General features: G+C 39.9%; 1 protein-coding gene across 1 annotated transcript in view; it reads left to right on the top strand.

The window, feature by feature from the left end:
• Positions 1–521: 521 nt before the first annotated feature.
• NID1 (nidogen 1) overlaps positions 522–13,568 on the top strand; it is a 43,264-nt gene continuing 30,217 nt past the window's right edge. Inside the window, exons 1-6 of the mRNA XM_071432340.1 lie at positions 522–759; positions 7,206–7,505; positions 8,624–8,853; positions 9,493–9,920; positions 10,842–10,991; positions 12,212–12,463. Of these exons, the coding sequence (XP_071288441.1) occupies positions 553–759; positions 7,206–7,505; positions 8,624–8,853; positions 9,493–9,920; positions 10,842–10,991; positions 12,212–12,463 (1,567 nt within the window). The 5' untranslated portion in view covers positions 522–552. The remainder of the gene's footprint in view (positions 760–7,205; positions 7,506–8,623; positions 8,854–9,492; positions 9,921–10,841; positions 10,992–12,211; positions 12,464–13,568) is intronic.

Raw genomic sequence — 13,568 nt, 5'->3', positions numbered from 1 at the left:
ACAATGAGCACCTGGTATCAAAACTATTTCAGAAGATAGCATGGGGATTCCTATTTTTGATTCATGTTGGTTTTGGTATTTGGTCTCGGTGCTCTGGCTGTTGGGAAGTACTGCGGCTGCTGGAGTCGCTTTGAGCACACATTTTCCAAGCTAACGCAGGAAACCCCACTGGCTCTGACGGAGAGCCGCGGTGCTTTGAAAGCATCTGCCGGATGCCTACGACCCCGCACCGACTTCACTCCGCGAGTTTCGCGCCCCAGAGGTGACACTGATCCCGAGAGCGGCTGAGCGTTCCCATCCCCGCGCCCCCGGAGCGCTCCGAGGGTCGGTCCCCGCGGGCTGCGCGGACCCCGCTCTGCTCCTGGGGGCGATCCCCGTGGCGGATCCCGCGGCAGAGCCCCGCTTGGGCTGTGGGAGCGGCCGCGGGGTCCCGGGGCCGCCGCTCCGCCCGCCCCGCGCTGCCATTGGCGGCGGCCCCCCCGCTCCGCCGGCCCCGCTGCCCGCGCTTATAGCGGCGGGACGGCGCTGCCGCGGGCGCCGGGAGCCGCCGGGATGCGCGCCCCGCCGAGCTGCCCGCGCTGGGCGCTGCTGGCCCTGGCGCTGCCCGTCCTGGCGCTGCCCGCAGAGCCGCTGGAGCTGCTGCCCCATGGCGAGGAGCGCGGCGATGCCGCGCTGGAGCCCGGGGACGATGTGCACTCGGCGGCGCTGGAGCTGGGCACGGCGCTGCACTTCTACGGCGCGGCTGTGCGCTCCCTCTTTGTGAGTGTGGGGCCCCCTTTGGCTGCCCGCGGGTCGGGACCGCTCCTGGGCACTCCTCGGGGAGCTTTGGGTGGGTGCGCCGTGGTGCTTGTGGGTTCCGTGTGGGTTGCGTGAATGCCGAGGTCAGAGGTCGGCCCAAAGAACTTAATTGTTCCAGTTGTGTTCAGTCAGATATCGGGGCCGTGTTAATTCCCTTCTCACACTATGGCTTGGGCAGATTTTTCTAGGTGCACAGCCTCCGCTGGGAGACAATTCAACAGATAGTAGGAGCGCAAAGAAAATGCACTCGATTAGCCGGAGTGAGTGCCATCCCCAGGCGTTTTCTGCACTCATACAGAGTGTTCAGCTCAGAAACATCCTCGTTGTGGTCTGCTTTGTGTGTTTCAGCATGCCAGAGTCACAAAACTGAAATGGGGTGTCCAACCAGCAGCCTAACCTGTCGAAGACTTGCACCTCTAAGCACTGGGAGATGTTTCTGTTCCTCAATGTCTTGGGCACTCTCAGGCATTCGTTGCTTTGAGTGTCTTAAAGCATCCTTGATGGTCTTGTACAGGCCATAATTTCTCTGTGAAGAATATGTGTGGCCTCCTTGTTTACAAATTTATAGAGTGGAAAAGGTTGAATAAATATGTGGAGACAATAAGAGTGATCAAAGAGGAGGAAGTCCATATCCATAGTAACTGCAGGCTTTGGGCTGCAAGCATATCTCAGCCTTGTGTGCATGTCTCACAGCTGAATCTGCATCCCAGAGTGCTGTGTGCATGTGTATAGCTGGTGGGAAGGGTGTTCAGTATTTGGAGGTGGGATTGAAAACAGATTGTCTGGGGCAGAGCTGCTCAAAAGCAGCCATAAGGAGAACAGTTTAAAATGGCAGCATGTCTTCAGAATACTGCAAGGGTACTGCACACTTTATCATTGCCTCTTTCCCCTTAAGCCCCACCTATGCTAGCAATTGAACATGCTGAGTAGCACGTTTAGAAAGGTTTTTGTAGAGAAGGCACAATGTGTTTAGTGTATTAATCTGGTAAATGTCATCTCACCTCCCTGGCCAGATAAAGCAGTGTGGTTTAGTATCATGGATCTAAGAGGCAACTCAGTGGATTAACCTACATGGAGACACTTGGGAAACTAGAGCTCCATGTGATTGCAGTCATTCAAAATTTGATGTAATTCCCATGCACTTGAGTCTGTTTCATGGGTACTCACTCAAGATATAACTTGCTTATGCTACACTGAGGTGTAATAGTGCTGACACTTAAGTTACACTCCTTTTCATTGTCCATACTGCCACTACTTAGATAAATCCTGACATCATATCTGAAATCTAAAATTTTGAGGGATTTGGGTTATGCTTGTGTGGAAAATGGGTGTTGTTCACTGAAGCTGACTGAGATGAAGTATTAGGTGGAGTTCAGACTTCAGTTTGACCCTTAGTTCATTGTCTTGCTTTCTGTACTCTAATTTGGTCACTGATTAGTCAAACCAAGTAAAAAATATGCCTTTAAAAGCACAAAAATATTCTTGAAACATAGTGGACGGTATATTCAGCCACAGAGAAGCAAAGATGACAAGTAGTATGTCAGGTAAGCCACAGAGACAGGACAGAGTTTTCAAAGAGCAGTAAATTGACTTACCAGTCTAGGTTTCTTTAGTTTAATGACCTGTTACTTGCCCTGCCCTCAAACAGGAACAGTTCTAATTAGTTTTTGCCTGAAAGAATACCCATGAAGTGTCTATTTCCAAATCCCTTCCAGGGCTCTGCCAGCATCTCTCAGTACTAAGAATGGGCACTTTTAATGAATGGCATTTCAGTATCAGTCTATACACTATGCAGAGGCTTTTTCTTGCACTGAACAATGTGCAAGCATTGCAGAGCAGAAGCACAGTACAGACTTCATGGGGGTAGGGAGAAGAGAAGCATACCTGTTAAGGAAATGTACTGAGCAGTTTTTAATGCATTTTCACAATACATGTCTTTATTGTATATTTGCAATGTGTATTTATGAAGCTCTACAATCTTGCTTGGCTGGAGTATCCGATGTATTCCTAGTTGGTAGTAAATATTATCAAGCTGATACAATTAACATTTAGTGCACATGATTTTATGTAGAAATTTTATGTGGATTCTCTTTCTATCTTTTTTGACAGTTGAGAAGCTAAGTTAGCTGCACACATGAATAGAAAGGCAAGGCGTTCTGTGAAGTGATTGTTTAGTACCAAGTTGTCATAAAATCCCTGGCAACAAAATCTTCCCTCACAGACAGAAGAGAACACTTTTATTTCATATAAGTGGAAACAGACTTTCACATATTGTAATCTTCAATATGGTGCTTTTGCTTGTAAAATTTATAGCATTGAACTCTATCACTAACCAGTACTATTCCATTTGTTTTGTTTTAATAGCACACTTCTATTAAGGCTTTTTCAGTTTACGCTAAAACTCACTGGTGTGGAAAAATTGAAGGATTAGGGGTTACCTCCATTTAGAAAAGAATTGAGACACCTCTAATGCAAGCTTGGTTCAATTTTTTTAATCCTTACTTTTATTAACTCCTTAAATTAATAGTTGGTAATGTTTATATTGGAAAGCTTTGTTGCTTTAAGTCAACTGTCACTTCATTATAAAAATAAATTCGAATTTTCTAAACATTTTTTTATTCAGAAATATTCAAGTCCATAACATGCCTCTTCATTGAACAGGGAGAAAGTGCCTCATTTGTTAGAAACTTTAATTTTTTGTTGTACATACAGAGATACAATTTTTCTTTTAACAGAAATACTCCTTACTTTGAATTCTTCTTCTCACTTGTTTTTTGAGGTGGACCTATAATTGTGTGTGTGTGTGTTATTGGTTCTGCTACAAACCACAAATGTATGTTAACTATGTGTGTAATCCAGAAGTTTACCATGCTAAAAATACATCTATGTTAGTTCCTGTCAATTTAAATAGTGTTATACCCTAAAAGGAAAGACTACTCTAAAGCTTGTCTTTAGACAACGCCCACCTGAGGCCTCTTTTCCCCCCTCTCCCTTTTGACAGGAATGATGCTTTGATGAAACCCAGTACTTACCCAAAATTACTTCTTTTTATTTTGGGATTCACACTTAAACCTATGTTTGTGACCTTGAAAGAAGCAGGGTGAAGTTAAAGGAGTATTCACTGTATTTGTCAATATAAACGTGTTGTTGAATCTGAAAGATAAAACCTTTTTTTTTCATTATTGGTGAGTTTCTTTTTTTGCTTTAAAAATCACTGCACAAATTGAGCAGCTTGTTTATTTATTTTCATGTGATGGCTTGCAAATGTTTTCTGGGTTATAGAAACATTCCCTTAAAGCTGAACTGTCTCACTTAAAAACCTCCTTTAAAAAATGAGGTTTGCATCTCCTTAATAAATTTACACTAGATTTTTTAGCAAATAGGAAAGGTATAGCTAGATGCATGCCACTAGGAGGTGAAAAGAGGAGGGCCATTTCTTCTGGCTTCTTCTTTATTCTGCAGTATTAACTATTCCTGATTGTGTTTTCTCTTAATGCTATTTTAATCCCTGCCATAAATGGGGGATCATGAAGCTGCAAAATCTACACACACCAGATCTTATGAACACCATGGAATTTGTTTAAAATACTTCAAACTCCAGTCATCTCTCACAAGAGGATTTAGGAGAGGATAGGGCTGTTTGTGTACAAAAAAAAATGTAAGAAAGCAGAAGGAAAATTTTAACTTCCACTAAATTTATAACTTTAAAGATGGAGTGCATCTCTTTGCTAAAAGTTCTTGGCAAACAGATTTAAATGTCCACCACTCTCCATCCTGTCTTCCAGTAGTTGTATAGTATAATTGGTGGGTTTTTATTTTCAGGTCATGTTCTAGCTTTGTTTTACAGGAATATGAAGCCTTTTCTAGTGCGTACAGATGTTGTAGGAGTTCTGGGAACTTTTCTGGACTAGATTTCTCTTATATATCCAACTCCAGTTGCAGGGTCTGTAATTAGGTAATCCATGCTGTCTTTTTAGTTCTTTATTCCTCAGATCTATAGCTCACCTTAGGGTCTTTGGTCACTGTCAAGTCATGAATGAGTAGATAAAAATTTTCACATTCAGCTTCTTCTCCCCCTTTCTAACATGACCTGCTTTCCCAACGTGTTTGCACAGATTATTTACTGCTTATATACCTTAGAGATACTGTTCATGCATAAAGCCAACTCACCTATTTTTTTACACAATCTTAACTTTTTAGTATTTTACGCTCTAGCTACAAATGAAATTGTACGTCTGCAGAAAATACAGTCGGCATATGTTGAGGCACTTTTAAAATAAATTCTGATCTACTGTGGGAACTATTTTGCCAAGTTTAGCTAATGGTTTGTGATAAGCATTATCCAGTTATACACCAAGCTGACTGACCACTGGTCTATGACATGCTCTGACCCTCTGGATAGCCAAAGGAGAGTTCAAGGCATAAGTGTTTCTTGTGTCCGGAGGAGTGCTCTGTATCATGATTGTACTACACTTTTTTCTGATTTACTGTGTGTAGCAGCAGTGGTGGTCCAGATTTTAAAGATGTTGCCAAGGCACTAGTAGCCAGCATCCTTGATGGGCTTGCATAGACCACAATTTCTCTGTGAAGAATATGTGGGGTTCCCACTGGCCTCCTTGTTTACAAATTTGAGTGGAAAAGGGTGAAGAAATATGTGGAGACAATGAAGAGTGATTCAAGACAGAGAGCAGCTCTTAGCCAGGGAGTGCATGAGTAGACTGGGGGTCGTCATTCTGGAGGAGAAATTACATAGCGGGAGAGACTGGGTAGGATTTTTGTATGTCCCAATACAAAAATTAGGGCCATCAAATGTAGGTGGAAGCCAGACTGAAAACAAACAAAAGTAGGAGAGACCTGAGTCACAAATTCATGGAGTTCCTTTTTATGGATTTTGTGGATACCTAGAGTTTGTATGTGTTAAGGGAAGACTCAACAAATATGAGAAAGACATCCACTGAGGAAAAACAGTCAAACCACAGGGAATCCCTGGAAGTAGATGCAATTGGAGGCACACTGGAGAAGTATGTGCATGTCTTCTTTTGCTGAATCTCTAAGCTGGCAGGCTACTGGGCTAGGTGGCCTTGGAGTTTGAGTCAGCAGCCATTCTGACCCACTTCTAGGCATTTGTAAAGATTTTATCATGTTGACAGTATCTTGACTGTGTAAAGAGATCCAGCAACAGTTTGTTCTTCTTGGACTTAGAAGAATCCTTTCTGTGGGAGATTGCAGTTTTAATTTCATAGCTTATAATGATAGTTCTGGGACCTCTGTGACATTTTGAGTCACTTGTGTATGTGGCAGCAGCTCTAGAGTGAGCACCTGGCTGCCTGCAGGTAGCCAGATGTGTCCTGTTAGCAGGTAGTCCAAGACTTGGAGGTGGATTTGTATGTGGCTGAGTCAGTGCCAAGCACAGCTGGTGGAAGGGCTAGGCACAAAAAGCTGTGTGTGAGCATTTTGTGCAGACCCTCAAGGTCTTGCTCACTGCTTCTGTGTGTGAGAGCCAGCTCTGGTTTGCCAGTGGAGTTTGGCTGTCACACTTGGATGTGCCCTAGCACCTATATATGTATGTAATTATCTCAATTTTAATCAGAGGTGGCTGACTGTGAATCCTCATCTCAATGATGGGTTGCATCTCCCTGAGTCAGTACCTATGCATTTGCAGACCAAGAGTTTCACTTACATATGTAAATTCCTTCCCCCAACCCCCTTCAAGTATTAGACCCATTTTCCTATCAGACTGTGTCAGGGCACTCAGCTGTAAAGGAATTTATCGTGTGGCCTATATCTGCTGTGGAAATTCTGTCTCTTAGGCTCTGTAGCCTCTGGTATAAGAGCTGTGCTCTCATCATATCTTCAGAGGGAGCAGCAGCTTGTAATCCTTGCACAGTAGCAGAGAAGTTCCTAGGAGGGTGGCTGTAGTGAAGTGAAAACCAAAGCAGCCTTGGCCAGGCAAAGAGAAATCTGTATGTCTTCCCAAAAGACTTTCACCCAGGCTATTACAATATGTAAGCATGGAGCAGTTTTTTTGGGTTGGCACCTATGTGTGAATTTATTCTTTGCTCAGAAATTCTATCAGCTTCTGAAGCATTGGTGGGAGGATTATGTATGTCCCTGTTAGAAGAGACAATAGGTGTCTGAAATTTAAATAGCTAAAATCTTTATCTAGGGAAAAAAGGCTGTTCCATCTGTGTAGTCGACCTCTGATTTTGGGCAACTGAAATCTCAGGACTCCGGACATGGGATAAAAAACACACAAGCTTAAAAACCACAGTTACTTTTTAAATACAAAGCTGACTTTTGATTCAATTTCTGTTGGAATTAAAATGAAAATATTGTGATCTGGAGCACATGTGTGGGAGACAGTTGTATGAACAGTATTTGTGTTATAATTTTCATCTTTTTATTAGATTACCACTAATGGGATTATTGCAGTGAATGAACCCTCAAGTGAAGAAAAATACCTTGGTCAATTCCCAGTGAGTTTTGGGGCTATTGCTCCTTTTATGGCTGATCTGGACACAACAGATGGACGTGGAAATGTGTACTACAGAGAAGATTCATCCTCAGATGTCTTGCAACTTGCATCAGACTATATCAAAAGAGGTTTTCCTGAGACTGCTTTTGATCCCAGCAGTGTTGTTATTGTTACCTGGAAGCTTGTGGCTCCTTTCCAGGCACCAGGAGAAGATCATGCTTTGGAAGAAAAGGTGAATGTTAATCAGAGCTTTAAGTCATGCTGGACACATGCTCAGCTAAAGTGTTACACTGTTGTAACACTGTAACCTTTTGCTTTGAAGGCTTGAAGTTCTGTGTGTTTAAATTAATTCTGCGGCCCTAAGAATGTACATCATCATCGAAAAGGCTGCAGCAAAATAGAAGTTTCCACAACTTTTACTTGAGATTTATTTTAATAATGTTTTATTAATTCAAAAGATAATGCTTGAAACTACATAGCTGATTTAGTTGTTTCCTAATGACTCTTATTTGAATGTTAAATGTGTTGTGATAATAACTGAACCAGAATATCCTGACCTCTCTCTGTGAAATGTAATCCTGCTGGCATGCATTTTTCAAAAGACTCTTAAGTAATTTTGACATCAAACTATGTAAAATCAGATAACTATATGGACTAGTAGGAACTTAAGCCCATTTTGAACAGATGATATTGCATTTAGCAAAAGCTCATGTTTTTTAGTTAGTATTGGGTTAAGAAACAGCTAAAGGTTATTTTTGTTATTATTCACAAATCATTTTCCCCTTTTTAAACCATGCAGGTACTATCCTGCAAGGATATGTAACTTTGTATACCATTATAAAAGTTGATTATAAAGTCTGTATTATAGTTATCAAAGTTGATGAGAACATTACTTAAAACATTTTTTTATGTCAACATCCAATTTCTTTTGCTGAACTTGGCACAAGCATTGTGTTTATAGTAATAATACTGCACCCTGATAGCAATGAACAGCTGATGTCTGAGGTGCTGTCCCAGTGGTTCCTACAGCAGGCAGTAGGGTTCCTGTGGGAAATTACTTGAGCAACATGAAGCTTGAACTTCAAACATTCTGTTTACAGATTTTTTTATTTAGTCTAGCACATCTGTTATTTTAAGGAAATGAAATAGCATCCTATGGCACTGCAGAACTTAAAGTTGTTATGCTTTGGGCAGCCTATCTGACTATTTCCTACAGATTTAATTTATTTTTGATAAATTTTTCTTTTTAATGAAAATTCTGATTTTCATTTTGCATTTAAAAAGAAAAAATTACTTTTTCTTAACTATTTTGATGTGAGTAAAAGTGTGTTAATTTTTTTTTTTCCACAGAGAAACACATTCCAGGCTGTCTTAGCCTCTTCTGATTCCAGTTCCTATGCTATTTTCCTTTATCCAGAAGATAGCTTGCAGTTCTATAGCACGTACTCCAAGAAGGACAATGAAAATATTCCTGCTATCGTTGGCTTTAGTCAAGCCTCTACAAACTACTACTTTTGGGAAAACCCAGGATCCTACAATGTCATTGCTGAAGATGAAGACAGCATTAGAAAGCTTGTCAAGTATGCTTTTTTCTTTGTTTAAACACCTCAAGAAAACATCAGAGTTCCATGGTTTTCTTAAATGTAGCATGAATCTATGAGAACTAATAAGATCCCATTAGCCATTGCATGGGAAGTCACAAGATCTGCCAGTGATAAATATCCACCCCCTTGAGGACTTCGGTGGAATTTGTTAAAAGTCCATATTCCCATTGTTACTGGTAGGAATTCCAGTATACTTAGTTCTTCTATAAGTAGTATCACTTAGACTTCAACTCTTCATAATCTATCCTGGGCAGGTTGTTTTTGTGAGTTGTGTTTTTAAAGAAAGAGTGAACTATCAGGAAAGGGAATGAGCTAGAAAGTTTTAGTAAGTGGTAGCAAGATCTTTGTGGCCCTAAAATCTTCTCCTGATCTCGTCTTCTTTGGAGACAAGAAAGTTAGAAATTCTCAACAGTGTTTTGGATGAGGAGAAAAAAAGTTACCCAAACTGTCAGGGGTTTTCCACAGCTGAATAAACTGTACCTGTAGGTAAGTATGTAATGTAGATAAGATAATTAGACAGCTTTGTCCTGACACTTTGCAGTGAAGGCTAACATTGTGTGTAGGCTAGAAATACCACACAGCTTGTTTTATTTGGCCTGTGCTTCTCTTTGACAGAAGCAGCAATGCTGGGAAGCAGGGCGTTTGGGTGTTCGAGGTTGGTAGCTCATCTGACAGTATCATGCCTGCCAACATCAGCAATATTTTGGAGAGCGTAGAGCCCAACGAAGAAGACCAGGAGATGACTTCTAAGCCCTTTATGTCTGACTATGGTTCCACTGAAATAACACAGCAGTATATCACAAGTAGCACAGACAGCACTGAAGAGGATCAGCACCTTGTCACATACAGTGTTCCTCAGCTAGCTGCAGAAGACTTTCTGACTTCATACCAAGATGTAACAGGAACACCTTCAACTGAGACTTTTTACAGTCCTCAAAATTTCCCGACAGCAAAAGCTCCACCTCGCCACTTTCGGATCCAGCAGTTCCCCCCACAGCCACCTCAAGTCATAGATGTGGAAGAATTTGATGAAACTGGAATAGGTAAGGTCTTTGGTACAGTTGAGCTTCTTCTAACCTGGACAGGCTGCAAAAAAGACACATGAAGGAAATTGAATTACCAAAAAAGCAATGTTTCCTTCGCATTTGCTTAATATCTGAAAATCTGGACACCTGTCATTTGTTTGTGTTATTTATTGAGGTAGTTAATTTGGATGTCACCTCGGATGCAGTTTTTGCCGGTTTAGTAAACTAGTCCCCTAGTTAAGCTCACAGACCTTTCTCAGATATGTTGCTGAATACAGATGACTTAATAGAGGTTGGGAATAGAAGCTGTCATAATTTTTTTTGGCTAGGCTTTCATGGCCTCAAGTCTTAGAAGGGTGGAACTAGCAATTCTAAGTTCTAATAAAGCGTTTCTAGAAATTTCAGAGGAGTGTGACTGACAGCCCAGATGTTAATTGTTTCCTGAAGCAGGTGTGAGAATTGCGATCTTCATTAAATAACAAGGTAAAACAGTTAGGATTATAGGGTGCATCAGTTGCTGCATGGTCCTGGGTACTGTACTGATATGTTTTGTTCTAAAGTTAAAAAGTCCCCTTTTTGTTTTGATTCAGAAACAAGGACAAATAAAAATTATGTGTTTAGCTTTGACAGGAATTTTAACTGATCTGTGTAAATATAGATCTGCTGAAGTCAGAATTAAACAGTTTTCCAACTAAATAATTCAACAATAGACAATAATTCAACAAAAGACAGCTGAAGCCCTGAGGTTTACTACAAAATAGTGGGAAGTTGTCTGCCTATTGCAAGGTTAACTAATATCAATTGCAATAGTTTGCTTTCCTTAAAGAGAAAATAAAAATCTGATCAAGTAAGCCCAGAGATACTTTTAAACTAGTCCAGTGATATGTGAATACCACAGTAACTGCATGAAATATAAATGTCTGGTCTTATTTTCCACAGTGTTTCGCTACCACACAGATGTCCAAGAGACCTGTGCTAACAACCGTCACCAGTGCTCTGTTCACGCTCTTTGCAAGGATTATCCCAGTGGGTTTTGTTGCAGTTGTATTGCTGGCTACAAAGGAAATGGCAGACAGTGTGTAGCAGAAGGTAACTGGTTTGAAATTTAGAAACATAAGCAACAATTACATATGGAGGTCTTGAATGAGGTGACCTGTATTCAATTCCAGAAAAGACTTATCACTGGGATATAGTGAAAGGCATTTGAATCAGTGAGCTCTATTTTTTAAAATGTTTTTTTGAGTGAAGCAAATTATTTTGAGTGGTCAATTATAGGCTTTATGCATTTTAATGTGACTTTCTGGAAAAAATAAACTTCTTCTGTAACTGACATTATTTAAAAGAAAACATAACATCCAGTGGTATTTCCTAGAATTAGTCATGAAGTTCCAACGTGTTATAATCTGATATGGTCCTCACTCTAGAAATGGGCAGTTCAAAGTGATGAGCAAATTAACTTTGATCATTGAACCAAAGAGCATGGCTCCTCTTTGATTCTTAAGCTGCTTTACTAAAGGGTGATCTGCCAGATTTCTGTTAAATACCCATTTAAACTTTGTTCCCATGTAAAATCCATAAAGGAATTTCTTATGTATACACTTGTAATCCTCATAGTGATTTGGCTCAGAGCACAGATGCGTTTCAGCAACTCAAATAGTTTACTGCAAGACTGTGTTTTATAAACCAGGAAAGCAAAACCTAATACTTAGCTGTCAGTTCATAAAATTGGATTTTCCATAGAAAGAAAAGAAGGATCTGATAATAGTGAAATTAAAAGTTCCATGTAGGAAATTATAAACAGGAGAAAATTAGCAATCCAAAATAGCTACTTCTGTATAACACTGACAGTCTTCAAAATGGCCAGTAGTTCAGAGCCAAGAAATGTAATAGATTAGAATAACAGGTAAATTATTCTAATGCCTAATGACATTAGTCTCTTGATAGGGAATGAACAAATTTGTATTCAGTGTATATTGATATGAAGTGTGATCCTAAGGAGTTTGTCTGCCACTTATTGCCAGATAACTTCATAACAGTGTTACAGTGTATCTTTGCAGACAGAACTTTCAACGATGATAAAGACCATCTCTTGAGGCAAATTTGACCATTTAATCATCCACATAAGACAAGACACTTGCATGTGACTACATAAGCAAGTGAGCACGTGGCAATTTCTTGTCTGAACTCTGAGTATTTGTTTGCCATTTATTTCAACACTAAGCACTGAACATTGCAAACACTCTGGACATGTTCCTTGGAGAGTATGAGAATGCTGTTATTTGGTTCTGATGTGTTGTATTATTTGCCAGGTTCTCCTCAGAGAGTCAACGGCAAGGTCAGAGGAAGAATCTTTGTAGGAAACAACCCTGTCCCAATTGTATTTGAGAACACTGATCTCCACTCCTATGTTGTGATGAACCAAGGACGTGCCTACACTGCTATCAGCACAATCCCAGAGACTTTGGGGTATTCTTTACTACCTCTTGCCTCTATTGGAGGTATCATAGGATGGATGTTTGCTGTGGAACAGCAAGGATATAAAAATGGATTCAGCATTACTGGTAACTTCTAAATTAAAATAATGTTCAAAATTGCTATGCTTTCCTCTATCTTGATAGAAAAGAAATCTGTATTTAGAATCAATATAGGGTGAAAACACACATCTATTCTGAGCTGCAAAATGTGTTTTTTGTAATCAAATTTCTCACTGTTTTTCTTGTTTACAATACATAGACAATGGACCTTTTAATTTACTCTCAGTGTACAACAACTGTGTTAGAGAGAAGATTGACTTGGCAGTTTCTCTTCAAGAAAGTGATTTTTAAAAAAGATCTGTTGGGGGAATTGTTACTAGAGTGTGCATAGTTACTATAAAAAGCTTCTCCTAAGTCTTCAAGAGCTTTAACTTGTTAAATCTGATTGTCCCAACCCAGCAAAAGAGAAATAGTAACCTCACCTCCTGAGGGTCTGAAGCACTTTACAGAAACAGCTGCTGCATGACATGCAAATAACTCTGTTAGCTAGTTTGAGGGAAACCCCTGCTCACAATTTGAGCTTTTCATAAGAGATTAAGGCCAAAACTGGTTGGTTATGCTGCTGTGAATTCAAGCTGTAGATTCAATCTGTTCTAGCAGAACATGTGTTTCTCTTGAAAATTTGATCCTTTACAGACTTGTAATATAAATTCAGTTGAACACAACTTTTTGGTTTGGGATTTTCTTGGATTTGGTATGTTTGAAGCTTGTTCTGAAATTTGCAACATACATTCCACTTGGTTTTGATTTGGAAACAGATGTACTGGATTTTGATTTTTTTTTTAACTCTCTGTACTCCTAATGGAAATTTTCTCTAAAATGTCCTTTTAAATGGTAGGATAAGGCCTACTGCTATTAGCTTAGTCAGAACTTCTTTTTAATTTTATTAAAAAGAATGCCTCAGGGCAAGGATTTATGATTTATTATGTGCAGTGCTTAAAAAAATTTGCTTGCAGTATCCAAGTATATTATCAGTATGCCTCTGAAAGTTATTTCATTACAATCACAAGATATTAGCAATTAACATCAACACTTGCAGACAATAGTAATTTATATTTTATCTATTAGAAGCCATATTTGGAATAGAAGGAATTGGAAACCTCTATTAAGTTTAGTGTTAAACCAATTATCT

Source organism: Agelaius tricolor, unplaced genomic scaffold (genome assembly GCF_023055355.1).
Source record: "Agelaius tricolor isolate 1412-34295 unplaced genomic scaffold, bAgeTri1.0.p SCAF_1, whole genome shotgun sequence".
Classification (NCBI taxonomy): domain Eukaryota; kingdom Metazoa; phylum Chordata; class Aves; order Passeriformes; family Icteridae; genus Agelaius; species Agelaius tricolor.
This window is presented reverse-complemented; position numbering and strand designations above follow the sequence as displayed.